The 20757-nt window shown below is 39.9% G+C and overlaps 1 protein-coding gene across 7 annotated transcripts in view; it reads right to left on the bottom strand.

Moving 5' to 3' along the window:
• Positions 1 to 20757, bottom strand: part of TRIO (trio Rho guanine nucleotide exchange factor) — a 259780-nt gene that overhangs the window by 152428 nt on the left and 86595 nt on the right. For 6 of the 7 annotated variants that reach the window (XM_075494016.1, XM_075494018.1, XM_075494020.1 and 3 more), the window contains exons 4-8: positions 20323 to 20515; positions 19144 to 19656; positions 15880 to 16002; positions 4732 to 4923; positions 1242 to 1373 (exon numbers count right to left, since the gene is read on the bottom strand). In XM_075494016.1, coding sequence (XP_075350131.1) covers positions 1242 to 1373; positions 4732 to 4923; positions 15880 to 16002; positions 19144 to 19656; positions 20323 to 20515 — 1153 coding nt within the window. The remainder of the gene's footprint in view (positions 1 to 1241; positions 1374 to 4731; positions 4924 to 15879; positions 16003 to 19143; positions 19657 to 20322; positions 20516 to 20757) is intronic. The other variant, XM_075494017.1, reaches the window with a different exon arrangement.

Raw genomic sequence — 20757 nt, forward strand, 5'->3', positions numbered from 1 at the left:
AAGTTTATGCAGGCCCTAAGATGGCAGGTATTAAAAAAATCCAGTTTTGATACACCAACAATAGGACTGATCATCAGCAATAATCTTACCCTCCTCTACTGCTAAATGAAATGTGACCAGACTTAATGATTCAGTTGCCCATAGAGCTGGTTCATCAGAAAGTAGTTTTATCTTTAATGTAATGTATAAATCACAACCATTATTTCAATCCCACATGACCTCCTTTTAAAAGAAGGTGCAAGCTGTGGCCTAAGCTACACTGTGTCCACTGACCATTTTTTACCATGATTTTATCAAATGAATACTTTATGCAACTTTCATGAGAACAGAAACTACTGTATTTAATCCAGAATAACACCAGTCCAATTTAACCACAAAAATAGTTTTACCCTGTGATGAGAACAACCCTGGAAAAAGAAAGCAAGAAAAGCTCAACAGGAAATACAGAAAATATCTGTTACCTAATAGTGAAGTCTATAACCATTTGATTTCTCACTTCAGCTAACTAAAGCACATGAGAGGACTCAATATTTGAAGAAAAACAATAGATACTTCAGTCATCACTTTCTAGGCCACCTTCAGAATAAACATTTTATCTTAAGTTGTAAATACATCTATTAGAAATACTAAGAAATATTATTACTTCATTGTGTGCAGAATCTAAGATTAGAGCAGCAGCATAGGATATGCTAATCTTACGAATGCTGACTACGTAGGCATGCTGGCTTATTTAAGTGTCTTTGAGGTTGGCAGAACTAAGTATATAACTTCCAGCTTGTCAAGTGACGTCCTTTGATGGTTAAGCCTTTTTTGTGAGGCAATTTCAGAGATGGATTTTCAAAACACACTTAAAGCAATCCATACCAACAGAATACTTTCCCAAAGAATACCCAGCTAGCTTCCCTTCAAGTAAGTGTTTAAACCATAGTATCATACTGCTATTAAAAGGTAGTAATATACCAATGTACATTAAAACATACTTAGTACACTGCATGGGTTGTTTGTACCACACATGGTTCCATCTTGCCTTTTAAATTTCTTTCAGAAGGTTAAGGGGAAGACTTAGCACTTAACTTTTGAACAATAGTAGCAAAGTCCAGTATACTAAACTAAAAAAGAAACCTGGCACTTGAGTTTCCAACTAATGCACTATGCAACAAGCGATGCTAGTTCATTATCTAAATTTAACATTACACCATTTTATCAAGTCAGCAACCTAAGGAAACAAACAAGACACTTACCTCAGAGTAAGCCAAGGTAATATGCTCATATATCCCTTGATGATGATGGATAGCATCTTCTAAATCTTGCAGTTCTGAGGGAAGCTCCACCTCACCACAAGCTTTACACCATGAGTCCACATTGCTCATGTACTGCAACAGAGAAAAACCATTCTGCTTGATTTTGGGTTCTATCAGTAAGTACACATATGTTGGTAATATACAAAAGGACTGGCATCTGTGTGACAGCCATTGAAAAGACTTTTTTGAAGGGAAAATGTTTAATGTATTTCTCTCTGAACTGACCAAAATGAAGCCTATATCAGAATAGAAACAGATATTCAAGTCTGACTATACTTCTGCTTTTAGTTATATGGAACTTTGAGCCGTTTCACAGACAGGCAGGCTTAGTTTTATGTTGGCAGCACTCAGAACCAATTAAACTGTTGGCTATACTGATGCTTCAAGTCTACTCTTGCTCCTTTTCTTGACTTTGCAGCTAAGAAAAAGTTTACTTTACCCTGCACCTACCATTTCAGATGCATGAAAGCCAATTAAGGTCTCATCTACACAAAGAGGTAAAACATGCTACAACTTTCAAGTCCAGACCCTCAGCTCTTACCCATCAACTCCCTGTGCAGATACTCATGGTATCATGAGGTATCATCTCACCTTTTTTAAATCTTCAGAAAAAAAACAAGTTACTTTGCATGTGTGTGCATGTGCACACACGTGCGAAAGCATTAATGGTGAATTGTTCACTGAAACACTCCATAGTTGTCTTTTGCTGGAAAGAGATCATCAAGGAGGCAAAGCAGTGTTAGAGCACAGAAAATTCACACCTCAGTCCCCAGAGCACTAACTTCTACACAGGGAGAAGCACTAAATCCATTTGGCAAGCTACTACAGCAGCAAGCATGTAAGGGATTTACAACTTAAGCAGGGGTCTCTTGGGACTAACTTTGAGCACACAGCTATGTCAGCATAGCAGCTCAAGTCAAGCCTTTCAGGGGAAATTGAGGATACTCCAACAGAATCTTTTCTGCGGACAATTTAAGTTATCTCTGAAGCCTAAGCTGTCTTGACAGACAAGAAACTGCCATCATAGCTGTATGCACAGCAGAAGTTCTGTCAACTTATTTTTGACAGCTAGGGGGCATGAATTTTATACCCTTGTTATGCTAGGAGAGGAAAGAGGGAAAAAAGAATGTGCTTTTCTAGGACTTTTCATAGCTGTTAAACTTAGTACAGCCAAGCACATGTGGTATCTGTAAACTAAATTTGTCCTCTATTCATGTCAAGTTCAAGTCTCAAAAGTTTCAAGAACCCAAGACATTTCTCTTATCATATGTATCGTAAATCCTGGAACACATGTAGTCTTTTGAAGAAAAAGTAATCTGCAGACCATTTCTGGTATTCCATTATTGTTTGAAAGCTGGGAGGAAGGGTGATAGAGTACATAACTCTAAGATAATTATTTAATTCTCATTTCATCAAGGGACAATTTTAAAAATCTCTAACATTAAGCACTGAACATTAAAAGAAGCTCCATGTGGGACCACAGAGCTACACCTCCTGCACCAGTCAGCAGGCACTGACAGCTGGGTGCAATCTTCACTGTGTCTGACAGTAGGCAGCGACACTTACCTGTCACTTGCAAGGGAACACATGCATTCAAGAAGGGTGTATTATTTCTTTGGCTGCTTATTTTTTAATCCTCTTTTTATGTAGGTAAAGCATCACCAGTCTCTAAAGGGGTCATTCCTCTCATTCCAAACCCTCTTTCCTTGAACTCACTCTCCGCTGTTAATGAAACAGCTAATATATCACAGCGAGGTATCTTACAAAGCAACTATGACAATCCATCACAGTTAATCATAAAATAAGAACCACAGAAGGAGCAATTAAAAAGTAAATTAATCCCAGCAGATGCTGCGCTATTTTCTCTCATTCTTCTCTTTCCTCCTGTTTACACTTACATTTAGTGCTGAACAAAGTAACACCGACCCTTGCCACAGCTGCCCAGCACACACACACAAAATTCACTCCCCTGACTTCTGATGAACATCATTTTCTTATGAAAAAGGACAGCATTTGAGTCAGGGTATACCTATCTGTTCATATTTCACCATCTCTCCTACGTGTATGGCTGACAGTGCTTAAATGTAAACCTGAATAACCCAAGCAATTAGAAAAGCATCAATACTGGTAAGATACCACACTGTGTCTATCAAATGCTTCAAGCTGGTTGGTGACTTTTATACCAGAACACAATTCTTTTGTCTCCTTTTTATGTGGCTTTTCTGTAAAACCTGCTAAAAATACTTATTATAGTGGCATCAGTTTATATACTTTACCTTAGTCTGTCTAAGGACAGTTAAACCAATGTCACTGCTAACATAATGAAAAGCAACGTGTATTTGCATCTTAAGACGTTCACATTTGTAATTTCTGGACATTTATGAAGTTGAATATCTGTGTAGGAGAAACCAGGAAAAAAACTTCTTAAAGTGTGCTGCCTCTCTCTATTTCTGCAGTTATCAACTCCCAAGTGGTTCCTTCATTTATTCCAAATTGAAGTTAAAATAGACATGAGACCTTTTCTTGGATCAAATTTAGCAAGTCAAATGGAAAGAAAAGTATCTACAGCAGCCATACAGAACACCAGAGCTTCAGTCAGCCATAACCATCCAAGAACCGCTGCTCTCCAAATTCACCAGAGATGTACACAGCAGCCAGTCTATAATATCAATGGGTGACTCAACAGCACACACACAGCAACTCCTTCAGAACTGAATTCCCTTGAGCGGAAAACATGCTTTCACCATCAAGACTATTAACTTGGGGATATTTATCCTATTTCCCCTACATATACCTCATCTCTGGCAGTTACACATGGTTAATGACTTAATTAAAATAATTGGTATAGGCCTAAAGCTAAAATTTTTGTTTAATATAGGAGGAATCTCTTATGGGATACTACGTAAACATCTCTCACCACAATTTCAGATTCAGAAGACAGTTAATTAACTTCTCAACTTTCAGACCAGTTCAACTTAGTTTTCTATAAGCAATTACTATGAGTTAAATCTTGACACTCAGGGACTGATTGGGGTGGACAATCAACCAAGGGATGATTTCTGGATGTAGGAAACACATTATATCAATACTGACTATACTAATCTTTTTCCTATCTTTCTTTCAACTTAAAAGCTTCATTTAGTTAAGCATTTATGCCCACTTCATTTTGATTCATATAGCTAATTTGGTTAAGTTTTATCTTGCATTGATATGGGCAAGGCATTTTGTGGAGAATGTAAGGGCAGTGGGCTGTCCTGAGGAGAACAAGTTTTTGTTTAAGCATCAGCTGAAATTGGCAGAAATGAATGCTCTGGCTTTCTTGCCGACCTTTTCAATCACTCTCTTGTACTTCTGTCTAAATCAAAAACAAACAGTACAACTCACCATTCCAGCACGGAAATTTTCATTGGCACCCTCCCCGTTCACTAACCTGTTCAGCTTTCTGATGGAAGATGGACGACATATCCAGTAACGTGCTACGTTCATCCAAGGCTGCAGCAAACGCCTTCCATTCTTGCTCCAACTGACTAGCGATCTGTTTTATTTGCTGTGAAGCATAATGGCCAGACTCGACCAGGCGATTTGCTACTGACATGATGCGGTTTATGTTTACATACACATTCTATAGAGAAAAAGGAGGGGAAAATTACTGGAAGTTAGCAGACCACTTAAATACAGAGGTATACTTCTACAAAATTCTTCTTTATTACAGTACTGCTTAATAGACTGGTTTTATTTGCCAAGTTTGCACATGCCTAACTTTGGAATCTAGGTGTATAATGTAACAGCCTATCTGTATTATTGACAAGGGAGAAGGTAAACTTGAAATGACCAGACAGTCTCAAGCTAACATTAACAGTCAGCTTAAACAAAGTAATATTATATGAAGACCCATTATTACACTGAAGAGGAAAAGCTAACCATATTTTGCAACAGCCTCAATAAGAATGTTTACAGACATTCAAGTCAACAAGACATTCAGAAACACACAATATAGGAAAATCAAAGTATAATTAGTAAGCACTTGATCTATCCATGATATGCATGAGTGCAACATGACTCTACAAATCTTTACATCAACTTCTGAAAGTATTTCTACTTTAAGTAACCAAATACAGAACTCTGAGTTCTAAGGAGTTCAACAGTTTTAGATTTTATTTTCCTGCCACTATATTGCCTCAGAGCTAGCACTGAAAACTGGACAAATAAGGCCAAAGATCAGAAAGATTCTCTAGCATACTGGCATTACTCACTGATGGTTCTTAGTCACTCTAATTTTCTTTCCTTTTAGGTCACATATGCATTTTGGCCTAAAATGTCTAAAATCTGTTCTTGTTCTGATTCTGCATGAAAACACAATATTTTTCAAAGGAAGCAATCAAGAGTTTCTGATTCCTGCAAAGCCAGAAACAAGAACAACTTCACCACCAAAAGGTTTCTGAGTAGCTCTTCCAGAACTACATGTATATAATGCTGAGTTGACGCTTCTTTCAATTGGGCTGACTCTCATACATCTAGAATGAAGTTCTTAGAATTGCAGGATTGTTGAAGGTGGAGATCATCTAGTTCAAAACCCCCCTGCTCAAAGCAGGTTCAATCAGAGCCAAGTTGCTCAGGGTCATGTCCAGTGGGGTTTTAAGAACCTCTAAGGATGGAGAGACCACAATCTCTCTGGGCAACCTGTTCCAGTGTTTCTTATGTTTAAATGGAATTTCTTGTATTTCAACTTGTGCCCATTACCTCTTGTTCTGTTACTGGATACCATGGAGAAAAGTCTGGTTCTGTCTTCTTTACTCCCTCCCACCAGATATTTATGTTTTTATATACGTAAGATCCCTCTTAAGCATTCCTTTATCCAGGGTAACCAATCCCAGTTCTCTCAGCCTCTCCTTGTACAACACAAGCATGCCATACAGGTACTTCAGAGAAGAACTTGGTCATGGTGACTTCCCAGAAAGGGAATGAGAGCTTTCCACACAATACTGTCCTGTAGGCACATCCTAATTTGTGTGCATACACTTGGAGCAACCCCAAGTCAGCCCTGTTTTGTTGATTACAGCGTCCCTTTTGTTCACATCACTGCAGACCTTTTGCTTGCCAACCCAGTTCTCCACTTCCCACTTGATTGTTGGTCCTCTTCTCCCTCTCCCGTCATTCTTACTCTAAAGCTCTTCTTATCACGTTGTCCGGCCTGCTGACAGAGATACTTTTGCCCCGCTTAGTCAAACAGCAATCTTTGATACTCAGAGAGAGGGTCCCATGGTTGTAGAAACCAAAACCCTGTTGCCAACATCAGCTGTGTAAAGCGTTGTTGACCTGCAGGATCCATCTACCCTCTCACCAGCAGGATTGAGAAGAAAACCACCTGGGCTGCCATGCCCTTAACCATTGCCTCTGGAGCCACGCAGTCACGCTTGAGACTTTCCAGGTCACCCCTGGCAGTACCGCTGGTGCTCACACAGAAGAGCGGCAGGGGGCAAGTCTTAAGGGCTGGACAAGCTTTGGCAGTCTTTCCACAATGTCCTAAATCCAAGCCCCCAGCAAGCAGCAAACTTCCATAGAGAATGAGTCAGGTTGGCAGATGGGGGTCTCTGTTCCCTGCAGAAGGGCATCTCTGTCCCCTGCACAAGGGCGTCTCCCATTACTATCACTCGCCTCTTCCTTTTGGTGCTCCTGTGTGGCTCAGACTCAGATGGCACAGATGCTTTATTTGACAGCTCCCAGCTCCTCATCAGCCATGAGGTCAGTGAACCTATTCTGTAGCTGCCAATCTTCAGGTGGAGCAGAAACCTTCCTCCTAGTGCCAGAAGCCATTATCTTCCAACCTTCATCATCATGGGAGTCTCCACTTCCCAAACAGACAGGCACAGACTCTGCCTGACCCTCCTCCCTTCAGTACAGTTGGTAGTTTGGGCTCCTAAAGCTGCGGAGTGTTGGAAAAGATCTGGTCAATCTCTCTCATGATCTCTGATACTGTGCAGACTGCTGACCTCCTCCTGCAGCTCCTTTACTTGGTGGCACAGATCCTTAATAACTGCACACCTCTTGTGGGCAAGGAAACCATCTCCTGGTGCCCCAACCTTGGCAAGAGGCCACAGGCATTCCCTGCAGCCCCAGACCTGCAGAGCTGTATCCTTCCTCTGGAGCTCCCTCTGGGTTGAGGCCTCTGATGTTACAGGCATAGTCAGTCCAGCAGTAGCTGGGGACTGTGCCCTGGGGTGCATTGCCAAGGACATGGATGCTGTTCTGAGCAGAGTTGCTGGCCCTTTCTGCATGAACTGCAGCACAAACTGCTGTGTCCATTGGCTACTTCTGTTAGCTGAACTCATTCTTGCCTATATCCTAAAAATCTACGTGTGGGGCCAAACTGCCAAACACTATCACACAGAACAGTTGGGAAGAAAACAACAAACACCATTAAAATCTCAACATTCTGTAGTGAAATATTTTTCCCTCTTGTCCATGCAGTGCTTTCTGGAATGCCATCACACGGGAAATGCCACTGAGCAGTTAGCTACCTGTCAGCAACAGCATTGCAACCTTCCCCGATGAAGGGTTGAGGAACTGAGTCCAGTGAGCCAGGGGGGACAGAACTGACTGCAACAAGCCTCAGTAAAGGCCACAGATCAACAAGTGACAGAAGAACAAAACCTGAAATTGCTGGAAAACTGTATGGCTGTATTACTCTTGAGACGTGATGGGCAACCTGTGCCAAAATCTGACTATACCCCTGCCAGTAAGAGAGGTCAAGGGACAACGCTGGCATGTGGACACCCAACACCACGTAGACGCTGAGCATCTGAGGTGGAACTATTACCTGTTGGCATCAAGCCACTGCCCAGAGCCTGACACTGACTGGCTGGAGCAAGTGTTGCAGTTCCTCCAGGCTTCACTGTGCTGACTCATCTGACACAAGCAACTGGCACAAGTCTCTATTAATTGTAGCCGTATGCACGTACGCAAGCAGGTGCATAACTGACACAGCCTACACCTCAGCTGGTCCACTGAAGAAATTGAGCACGGCAGTGCCATGTTGGCTGTTTTTCCTTCCGGCACAATACTACCTTTTAATTTTTTAGGTTATCCCACACATCTATGCTCTCCTCTTTAAGCACAGCTGAACAACTGGAAGAGAACAGAACTGCTATTTCCAACAAATTTTAAATGACTGGAGAGCATTCAGGCCTATTAAAGCGTATGCAGCACAAATACAAGACCACTAAATGAATCCAGAAAGCCGTTACATGGTCTTTACAGTGGTGTGAAAAAAAACAAGCATCAAAAGAGAAAAGAATAAAGGCTATATTAGACTGCCATTTGAACTGTTTGAGTATCATAATACAGGAATTTTGGAAATTCTGGAACATCAGTTAGATATGAAGGACAGGGCACCATAAATGTGAAGTTAAAGAAATCAAAACTGAGCTGTGGTTAAAATGCATTCATTTTCCCATGGCAGTCTGGCTTCACAAGTGTGAAAGAATACCCCATGTAGCAGTATGAATATGAACTAATATGCTGACAGTTGAACACTTTCCAAGCTATGTATACCACATTCCTTTCCTCAAAAATAATCTTACAATAATCTCAACCTCCCCCCCCCCCCCCGCCTCCACTATCATATCCCTCACTACCTGATATATCTACTGAAGGTTTAAGTTTCAGTATTTTAGAATGCAATGACCCAAAAGAGACAGATTTAGTTAAGGAGAAAAAGAATCTCAGATAGCAACTCACTACAATTGGACTGTCTTTAACTGATCCTTGAACGTTAACAAATTTTGTTCAATTTTCTAAAAGGACAGGCAGGTCCACTGTCATTATTATATGGCAAATGCATATTTTGTGCACTGCTTGAGAAGCACTGTTCCAAGTAAGCTGGTGCTCATTCCCCAGGGACTGACATCTTACTGCATGGATTTACATCCTGGTTTTAGTTAAAGAAGCAACAGCTATCAGGTAGTAACTGTTAGACTTACTCAGTCATCTCATTTACATCATATGAATCTGCATGAAACATCTGCACCTTCTAAATACGTATCAAGTGTCTAAAAAGTGAAAGGCTAAAGTGATACTGCATTTCTTTCACTGCGTTACACGTGACTATTGTAACAAAACTAAAACGGGAACAATTCAAGTTACTGCATTACAGTACGTACACAGTAAGTACACGAATGTACTTAGTACGATTATTTTCTCTCACAACGCCCTTTAGCCAGAAGCTGAAAAGACACCTTACAATATCTGGAAAGCTCCTCATTGCAGAATTATTCCCTAAAGGGACTGTACATATAAAGAAGTATTGCTCAGCAAGGCAACACAGGTTAGTAGTCTGTAGCGCTGTAGTGCACGGTGTCATTCTTTGGTGTGTGCCTGAAAGGCAAGTACACAGGGGAAAATATAGGTGACTGCCTGCCAGCTCAACTGAACTTCTATCACACTCAATACAAAATAAATCTGGCAGATGCCCTGAAGGTTCTATTTTATTTCCTGATTTTCCCAGACCCATTTAGAAAATGTTTGTTTAGCTCTAAGATTTCAGACAGTAGTTTCTGCCACAGAGACCATTAAGCATTCAGTGTTAAAAACAACCACCTCAGTGACATGGTCCATAAGCATCATAACTGGCACCTCTATATAGACTGCAGTGAGTTTGAACTATTCGTCTGATGGAAGTATTTTAGCAGTGGAATTTTCAAATCATCTGCCACTTCACACACAAATGGCCAGCAAGACAAGGTGTAGCATTAATGTATGAAATAACACCTGCTTTAATTATTTAAATGTTTTCTAACATCTCTTCTATTCTCGCTCTTGCAGCAACAGTAACACTCGCAGTTTGGGAATCCAAACTTCCAAGATGAGGGCTGCAGAACAACTAAAGGTATCACCTGATCTCTTCCCTTGGAAAAAACAAAACAAAGCAAAACAAAAAACTTCAGCAACATCCAGACTACAATTAAGGAGAGTGTTTAACCTGTTCCTCAACTACAATGATCCTCAAAATATGCTCAGGTAACTATTCAACCACTGCTATCAGCACTGGAACGAGTGAAATATAATTTCACTCTAACATTCTTCAAATTTATCATCTGTCTTTCCTACATTTTTCATAGTGGACCTGGGGAATCTTACTGCAAGACTATATAGTCCAACACCAACACCACCTTCTCTCCTCTCTTACTTTTCATTTACCTTCACTTTCTTATAGTAAATGCCCATGCCTTCAACCTCTCCTTACAGCCACATCATTTTCACCTGAATGTTCCCCATTACAACATTAAGTATGGGGCTCTAAACTGGACCCAGTTCTCTAGTAGGACCAACTGAATCAGAGCACTTTCATTACAAGTCTTAAGTTCAGCACCCCCAAGAAGTATCAAGAGTGAAATAAGATTCACTTCTTTGTGGTAACACCACTGTCTATTCCTTTAGTTCACGATCCATTGACATGAACATACTTGTTGCTGTATTAATACCTCACCAGCTGACTGCTTTTAAAAATCTGTTTATTTGCTTCTTCCTTCTTAAGGGTTGCACATCTAACCTATTCTATTTCATCTTGTTGATTTTGGAGTGCTCCTCAGAAGCTGGAAATAGCCTGAAGTCATTTCATTTTTTCAGTCTCTTCGCAGGTCGGTGGCATCCAGATATTGCGACTAACCATTAACTGCTCTGGCACCAGGAAGATGCCCTTACGGATGTGCACTCAAAAAACATCCTCCCAGTCTGACCAGGATCCACAGCTGTGCATTCCCTGAACTTCAAGAACATCACAAATCCATGTTTTTCTTAAACTGTGGTTATTCAGAACTACCAAAAACTTGACTGAATACATTTTACCTACTCTACTGCCCCATCCCCATTTGTCTTTATCTTGTCTATTAGGGATGTTAGATTGGTTGGACAGTTGATGGATTTTACCATTTAACTTTTATTTATTTATTTTTACTGAAATACCCGCCTGAGCACTCTATTAGTTTAAAACAAACAAACAAAAAACCCAAAACAACAAAAAACCCCCCCACCAAAATGCACAGAACAGACATGTCCCCCCTAAGACAGAAGAGCTAGCTTGCTACTGTTCACCACTCTGCACAAAGTCTTTTGTGAAAATCTGTATTTCAAAGCAATCTGAGAAAGAACGCACAATTCACAACCTGTGGTCTTGCTCTCATTTGCTGAAGTCTCAAGGGACCCAGGGCAGTCTAGAATTTACATGGGGCTTAAGGCTATCTCAAGCGACAACTCCGTATGGTTACAAAAATATATATTTAAAATAAAAATAATCTCAGAGTGAAATATATCAGTAGTACAAAGGAAGAGGAAAAAGTCACACTAGCTGTCAGCTAAGCTGATTTTTCCTCACCTGACCTTCCTAATGTTTTCATTTGCACCAGTCCCTGTGGCTGGATTTGAGCAAGCCAAGCCAACTTTTAACTATGTAATCCCAGTGATATTCAAGTGTTGTGTTCATACTTCTATTTTAACCTCCCACAACTCTCACCAGTGCTCATTTCTGGCACTCTCTTTTTGGATGACATAAATTATTTGATTACTACCTTGATAAAGTGGTTTAGTATATGCAAACAGCCTGTTCTGAGAACATCAATCAATTTAGCAATATGCTTACAATTGACACAGGACTTTTTGGATTATGGTTAATAAACATAGCTTCTACTGATGGTCCTGTCAGCCCTGAGACAAGAAGTAGTCATAGCACACCCTTTCATAGTAGCCAGCGTTGGCTTTCTCCAAAGAAAGTTTCCTTTTCCCTACATCACTTTCCAATCATTTGGACCCTCACCAGTGCAGTGAGGGGCACAGTTAAGCTGTAATGAAAGCAAGACCATTTGGTCTAGCAAGAAGAGTAGAAGAAAATATTCAAGTAGACAACATTCTCCCCCTCCTCCTCACCCATATTTCTCATGACTGCTTTTGTTTCCCTTGTGTCCCAGCAGGCGTATGGAAAATGGCAGGGAAAAGAGTGGAAAGACACAGAATCAGTCTCTCCCACTCTTGCATGCAAGACTGACTAATCATACAATCATGGGTACTTTGTTTTCGCAGTTCAAAAACTCAGCAGATAATTTTTGTATTTGCAACTCCTTGCCTTATTTGCAAGTTTCTCCCTTAAAAGGTACTAAAAGCTTGTTTTGAGAAGTGAAGCATTGGTTTAGTCACCAAAAGAGGAACTTCAAGCTGAAACTGAGTATTGCTTAACTCAAATCTCAGGACTTGACAATAGCTATTTACTGTTGCTGAAAGTGGGCCTTTTAAATTGTACTGAAAATCCATCCTCATCTTCAGAGAGGAGAATCATTGTGAGTTTATTTTTCCCCACAGTTAGGGAACATGGGATCTACTTGCCCTATAAAGACACAGCCTTGACATTTATCAGTGAACAGCCTCTTGAATTCAGTAATAGCAGGTCACATACCTACAGCTGCACATGTGAACTATCAGCAGCCTTTTTAGCCACATCAACCTGTGTGTTAAGCAATGGTAACCAAATGTATGTCCATCTTCAATGCACATCACTGCACCTATCCAGCTTTTCTCTGGGACAGTTTCATTGCAATGAGAACCAGTCTGTGTATTAAGCTTAAGACTTTCACGAACTTATTCCTATTACCTTGAAGTGCAGCCACATGAGTCTATTACATACTGAATACACAAGGTTCCTAGACATATCACTTGCTAATGAAACTGCTGAAAGTACAGTTAAATCTCCTCCCCCAATGTATTCTTCACCTTTTTGTTTTACAACATTTGGTTTAATCTTCCAACTACTTTGTGCTGTAATACTGAAAATCAGATTCCAAAAGAGGCGGAAAGCCATTACAAGGAAAAAAAGAAATATTCAGCAAATCCTCTTTGTCCTTGATGTAACCAACTCCTGCTCATGACAGGAACTAAGTAGCTTTCACAATGGTTTACATCCAGGTGGCTCATTTAAGACTGGAAGACCAGATTAAAATTTTGGCATCTCACCCAAACGCTGTTGCTCTTTCTCACCCGAGTTTGGCATAAGCAGCTGCAGAAGTTGCCCTCCTGCACCCCTCAGAAAGCCAAGCTGCTACTTGGGAAGGAAGGGGAGATGGGAGAGCCAGCTATTGACAGAGGGTAGCACCTGCTGTGAAGGGAGCATGTGCCCTGCGGCAACCACAATGCGTTGGGAAAAGCAGCTGCAACACCAGTTATCAGGGTTAATGTGTGAGCAAGTGCAAGAGGTTGCATTTAGCTGCTTGGGCAGCATTTATCCTTTGAACAGCCCTTTCCCACCTAAAGTGAACCTAAGGAAACTGCCCAGAAAGCAAGATCTATTAGGGTCTAATTAGGGCCACAATGAAAAGCCTTCAAAATCTCCTGCATATAATAAACCTTATACATAGTTGCCACTCTTCCTTCTTCTACCCCATCCAATTAAATAATTTGCATGGTTGTAGATGGGTTAAAAGTTAAATTCCACCTCTAGTGTTAGAGCATTCACATAAGAGATCTTAAATCAACTTTGATTATTGAAGAGTTACACTGACAGGAACAGTGAACAAACAGTAGTTTGTTAAGCACAGAGTGTATGTGAAGAGTGGTCAGGGAGAAGCTGAACATGCTCGCAAGAGTTAAGATTGCCTGACATTTTTACAGATAAATGCTAATGAAAAGTAAAGTCTGCCAAAATTCAATCAGTTAATGTCATTTTTTTTATGTCACATTCAGTTTAATCTTTCTCCCAATCTATATGTAAGGCTTTTGCCATTTAACCAAATAAAACCCAGAAAAACTGAACTCTGCTTAAATCAAACCCAAGAATTGATAGTTTTGAAATTGTATTTTCCTATTCTGTGCCAAAGAATGACTTTTTTGGGGGGCTATGCTACAGCAACACATTGAAAAACTGTAGCTTTTCTTTCCCCTTTTGAATATTTGGACTGTTTAATTTGCCCCAAATTTAAGCTGCTCCTCACATACTTCAAGAAATCATTGTACAGGCTTAGAAAAAGTCCCCTGTAATTAATGCATTTGACTACTACAGGCAAAACAGAGATTACCAGCAAAAGACTAACAGCAAAAACAGAGCAGGAGGGATTATGCTACATCGCTCAAGTGCCTCCTACTGTTGATAGCATCTGAACAGTATGGGGGGTGGGGGGGCAGGGGAATCATCCAATTTGAAGAAAATAGGACAACAGTGACTAATACCAGGACAGGCTGACAGAAGAAGAATTTAATCTTTAGAGTACAAGCCCAAGAATTGCCTGGAAGGCCATCAAAAATTGTAAGTTCCAAAAGTCATCCCATGTCAATGACACCTACTGTCCTTCTATAAGTTTTTCTGCTGTACTTCATATGCAGAGCAATGAGCAATAACAATGAGGTACTCCATAAAGGAGCAATTCCCCGTGCCCACAGAGTGAACCCATACCTTCCAAACCTAGCGGTCAAAATTACATCCATATATGATGTTACCTAATTACAATGCTCCCCAGCATTTGCTTTACTCTTTTCAAAAAGTTCATATTGACTTTTATTTTTTTAAACTTTCGCAAACATACCCGAGTTGCAAAAGAAGAAAATGTACCTTCTCTGCTTGTGTCTTCTGTTGCCTTAACTCCAGCTATACCATTCATAAGAGCTGCCTTACTAGTCCTTCCATTATTTCAGCAAGACACATAACTTTGCCACTCTCTCTTTCCACAATTAGTAGTCCTGTCCTACAAAAACACCTTCTTGCAAAAGCTGATTGTTTCGACCATATTTTAATTCAATTCTCATCCTTGGACTGCCAAGGATGTTAATTTCTAACAAGACTGGTAGTGTTCTTCCTTCATTGAGTTGACAGCCAGGGACTGGACCCAGGCCCAGACTCCCAAAGTTATTTAAACACCTCCAATCCTCCTAGTGAAAAGGACCTAAAATGTACTTGGGAATTTAGTCCCCATGTTCAAACAGGAATTAATGAAATTGAAAATAAGCCGCTTTCACTCACTGCCAGTTAAAATCTAAACTTTTAATTGCAGCCTACTGATAGCTCATCCTAAGATGATACTAGACAAAAAAATTGTTTGTTTTAGCTCCATTCTACTGTGCCAGAACTGAGACGTGTGTCGTCTTAAAAATATGGAAAATTATTACACTAGGCTCAGCTGTTGATCACTACTTCTCAGAGCTTTTTGTCTGAGTTGCAATCTATTCAGAAGATCCTGAGGGCTATTTCTTTCTGCATGGAGTGCTAAATTCCTTATTACACACGATTCTCTGAAATTTCCTACAAGACTCAAAGCAGTACTGAAACACACATCCCAGGTTCTAGAAGTTTGGATGCTTATATTTGAGAAGTGCTGAGGCTGTGTTGAATACTTCCATTTGTCAAAATAATTTTGTTGCTTGATCACAGTACCTCTGTACATGGCTACCCTTTATTTTCCTCCTTTGTGTTTTATAATTTCACTGCTCAAATACAAATTTGCACTACTTGTACCAGAAGGAATGATTTATGTGTATGATTTATGAATTCTACCTTAACACAGAGCAAATAGACAATGTGTCAGTGCTGTGAAGTGAGGCCTGTTCTTACCATACAGTTCATGGCAAAGTGATTGTGCTGTGTCTGAAGCTCCATCGCATGGGGGTGACTGGTTCCAATCTCTGTGTAGCTGTTCAGAAACAGACCTTTGTTGTGTGTGATCCAGTCAAACATCTACAAGAAAATATTAAGGAAAGGGAAGAAAAAAAAAAAAATCACTAATTTGTTATGGCAGAAACCATAGACAAGTAATGTGAGAAATCTGTGAACCCAGAAGACAAAAAGAATCTAGGGCCATGAAAATTAACACTGATGCTCTTTCCATTGTAAGTTACCGTACATTTTAACCAAATCATTGCTGAAATCTGTCTTTTTGGACCAAACAGCTGACGCTGTTAAATCTTTACTCTAGTTGTTTTTCTCAACAAGCTACAGTAAAGTCATAATCATAAAGTCATAAACTTCATTACTACAAAAAAGTCATAGTAAACAAACAGGCTTAGAGCACAGCCCTGAGTTACCAAGCTTATACGTTCCCTAGTGTCAGCATTTCATGATGTCAGCAGCTCAGTAATTTAGAATGAAAATGGCAACTCATGGAAATGAAATATAAATTAATTCTTGCTGATCAAGTACTTCAGCAGCAAGTTTAATATTTTTAGTTCATAACTTTACAGCAGATTTGAAAACAACTTTTCTATTGCTAAACAAATTAAAAAAACTATACTTGAGCACAGAGTGACACGTTACCTTCTTCCAGAGAAGTTTAAGCATAATCTTTAAATGTTTGGGATTTTTGGTTTTGTGCCCTTTTTTTTTTTTTTTAAACTATTTTAATATTCAAACAAATTTTAGGGAAGACCTTATCTGACAGTGACCATCAGTGGAGGTACATAGGTATGTTAACAGTGGCACTGGAAGACAAAGTTTTCAAAGACCAAGTAACACAGCAAAAGGCTAAGTTTAACACCACCACACTCACACCCACGCCCCCATCCCCCACCGCAAAGGTCTTGAAATCGTTGCTATATCTCAGCTCAAAAGACTCACCTACTCTCTGGATAAGCTGAAAAAGATTGCTCAGAAAAAAATGGTAGCAATGAGTAGTAAGTACTCATTTAAAGATCTTTCAAAATACGCTGGCTAACAGAGCAATATTATCAAATCTGTTATTCCACCCAGGTACATGACAAATCATATTATAAGTAGACCACAATATGCTAAGTACCGTAAACAAAAAAAAAGTTTTAAGAGCTTCGACAACTGAGACAGCTGATCACATACTCCTAAAACTTTCAGTTTCTTATCTAGACTACAGTGAAGACGTGTTAGAACATTATTCAAAATAGACACTGGTCCTGCTCGTGACCACCTTTCTCTAGGCAGTCTGACTTTGCTGCCTTCAGATACCTACAGGGAAATTCCAATCAGATTACCTCCCACCTCGCCCCTTTTTTGCCTTCTCTTCTCCTGAAGCAGCCCAGATTTCTTGTGCAAAGAGTTGTGCAAGTCCTCCAAAATTAACAATTCTATTTCTCCCCATTCAATACCCCTTATTTTTCCAACAAAGATCCAGCCTTTTCCCGCACCTAAATAAACCACACAGACATACACTGATAAAGAAGCCCTGAGCTATGAAATCTAATCCCACGCAAGCAGTGAAATAAGGGCTGCAAACAGATTAAGGCAAGGACCTTAATCCAAAAGTGAGTTGGGATACTACACAAACCTTCTTTTTTAATCTTTTTCTACTGGTTGATGAGAAAATAAAGTCCCAGGTATGCTAGCTGCTGTCAACCCCATTTTGAGGTGCCTAACATTTCCCTCTATTTTGAAAGAAAGATGCATTAATTTAATACAGACTTATTCTCGGAATTGGGAACCTAGAAAACACAGGCAGGAGCTTATGCAACCACGTGGCAGCTCAGAGATCAATCCCCTAGGCTCAAGTATTTCACAAGGAGTTTCTTAAAGCCCAAGTTATGTAGGCAACTTTTAGATGAGCAAATGAAGAACAGATTTTTCAATACCACGTGAGCACCATCAAAATATATTTTGTACATGCTGTAATAAAGAATAATTAATGCTGTAATTAAGTGACTGAAAGGTTGCTAAAAAGCATTTTGGGCCTGAAAGAGCAATACTAGACCAACAGCTTGTTATTTTCTAAATAATTTTATAACTCTAAAGTCACTTGATCAGATTTTTTTTCCCACTCTTTACACGTCCCTACTATTTTCAGCTATACCCATTCAGTAAACAATTACTTTAAATGGTATTTTTTAAAAAAATGATTTCTTTTTTAAACACAGCAGAAAACATTAAGAGTAGTGTAAAGAAAGTCCCTGAGCTGAAATGATGGGGGAAGTACAGGGGAAGAAAACAGAGGAAGAAGGAAGAAGTAGTATTATATATGTTTGCTCTGCTTTTATTATTCTCCATGCATCTGGTTATGACCACTGCTGGAGAGCAGGATACTGGTTTAACACAGACCTTTGGTCTCATCCAGTTCAGGCATTCTTACATAAAATATTTTAAGAAATCTGACAAAGACCATACTTACCACTTGACTGCATAGTCTAGTTACTTCTTCTCCCAGAGAAAAACTCCTCACCCTTCCTTAAAGCTATTTGTTCTATGGTAACAAGTTAATAATAAGTGATTGCAAAACCATTCTATATGAAAATAGATCTTATTTGAGCTCATCTAAAAGTGCACTGCCTGCCATATTTCCTCTTCAAATTCCATGACAATCAAGGCTTTCTCATTTGAAGGGACTGGTTAGCCCAAAACATTCTGAGATCACTCAGTCCCCTGTTAATGACATATGCACAGTCAAAAGAGAGATATCAGGTTTTAGCCTGAGACTTTAAATCCTGCACCAACAAAGCAGTTGTCCATGACAGCCTCTTCAGACTTTGTCAACTGCCTGTCACTCAAATCCTAAGGGTCACTCAAAAGGAGACCAATGTAGTCCTTAGTCATCTGTATTTATAAAGTATACAGCGTTCATCTTCACTTGATGCATGCAAAAGCATCTGTCTGGAACAAAAACTTACCAAACCAAAAGCTTTAAAGTCACTACCACTTAAAATTTTCTTTGGCGAGAGCTACCTGTGCTCTTCACAGCTTAGAATTACTACCCCATCCCCTTTACTACAGAAGACTAAGAGTCACTCTCAATCAAGAAATCCTTTATTTCTCATTAAAAGGCTAGTGATTAAAGACAAAAATTATGATTTGCAGTTATCTTTGGTACTTCTTTCAAGTCTGTCAAGCAGCACCCATTTATACTCCCCTCCCCCAATGCCTTACCTTTTCAGCATCCTGCTCAAACAGCCTGAGCTGAAAACATTGGTCCAATTTCAATTTCCGCACATGCCACATCTGATGCAGATGCTGCCGTGTTGAGTGCAGCCTGTCCAGCATGGTGGATACTTTGGGTAAAAGGTTCTGTAAATCTGCATTCCCTGACCCAGAGTTCTTTTTGGGAAAGCTATCACTGCTCTGTATCCGCTGGAGCAGCTTTTGTCCTTCCACATCAAGGTCCTCGATAGGGGCCTTAATGACTTTCTTTTTTAATTGTGAATGCTCCTCTATCATATTGCGAGCACCTTCCAGGTCCTGAGGCATTTCCTTTTTCGACAATATATCCTGCAGTTCCTCCAGTCTGGACAGCATATGGGTTGCATTGCTAATGTAGTCCTCAAAGGCAACTCTTATTTCTATCCACTCCTCATGGTTGTACTCCAAACAGCCGTCAAATTCTGGGGTTAGCTGAGAAGGATCAACTACTTTGGTAAGGCCTTCCAGAGACACCATATTTGTCTAAAAAATAAAAAAGAAAATTTAAAAAATGCTGTTACTGAAATGAATTTGACATTTTCTTTCAAGTTTTTGTTTTTCTCTTTGTAAGAGTTGATCATTTTGTTCATGAAGTCCACATGACTTAACTTTTCTCATACTCTTCTTTTCAAATATCAATTGTGACCAGCCTCATGTCTGGCAGGTATTTCCCCAAACGAGAGAAGCATTTTATTTCTTTCTTACCTCGCCACACTTAAGGAGAAAACAGCAACTGCTCTTCTGCCTACTGTTTTGATTAAGTTTTGACTTCGTGTATTGTATTCTACAGCAGCAGGAGGATAACAGCAAGGTGCAGTTGGCTGCTTTCCTCTGGATGCTGGTGATATCACGATTACCGCAATGCAGACCACGACAACAAACAGATGAAACCTAACTTTTTACCATTAGGGGTAAACCCCTAATTCCATCTCTCTCATGCGCAGAAAAATAATATAAATGACAACATGCACAACTACCTAGCGTAAGTACACGAAGAAAACCACATTCCCTCCAGCGCCACTGGCCTAACGTATCCCTCCTCTCATCTAGAACACAATTTATCTGAGAGTTTTCAAGATGCTGATCAGTAGTGAGCACACTTAAAACCATGAAATAAATGTAAATTTGTATACCATAGGGGAAAATTACCTCAAACTCAAACTTAGAGCTGCCAAAGTTAGTCCTCTGTTTCTGCCAGAAATTGTCTGGCTTGATTATCAGTGCAACATGAATACAACATGGAAAGGATTCCTGTAAAATCTTCAGCAGAGGCTTTATGGAGTCCCATTTTGACCCACGCATATCTACAATGACGGTGAATCCTCGTTTACATACTTCCTCACTGCAGAAGAAAGAAAAAAGGTTATCAAGCAAGTGTTACAACTTCAAACACAGCACTCCACTGCACCCCACTGCCTAATAAACAAGGTCTCCTCCGCTAACTGTAACACCCTAGGGTCTCACTGTTGACTAGCTGACACGTACAGCAGATCTCACGAACCTCTCGGGAAGCTTCTCACCCCCCTGCCAAACTCCTTGTGGGTGATAGTTTTACAACTGTTGCTGATTTGATAATCTCCCTTT

This window comes from Mycteria americana, chromosome 2 (genome assembly GCF_035582795.1).
Source record: "Mycteria americana isolate JAX WOST 10 ecotype Jacksonville Zoo and Gardens chromosome 2, USCA_MyAme_1.0, whole genome shotgun sequence".
Taxonomy (NCBI): Eukaryota; Metazoa; Chordata; class Aves; order Ciconiiformes; family Ciconiidae; genus Mycteria; species Mycteria americana.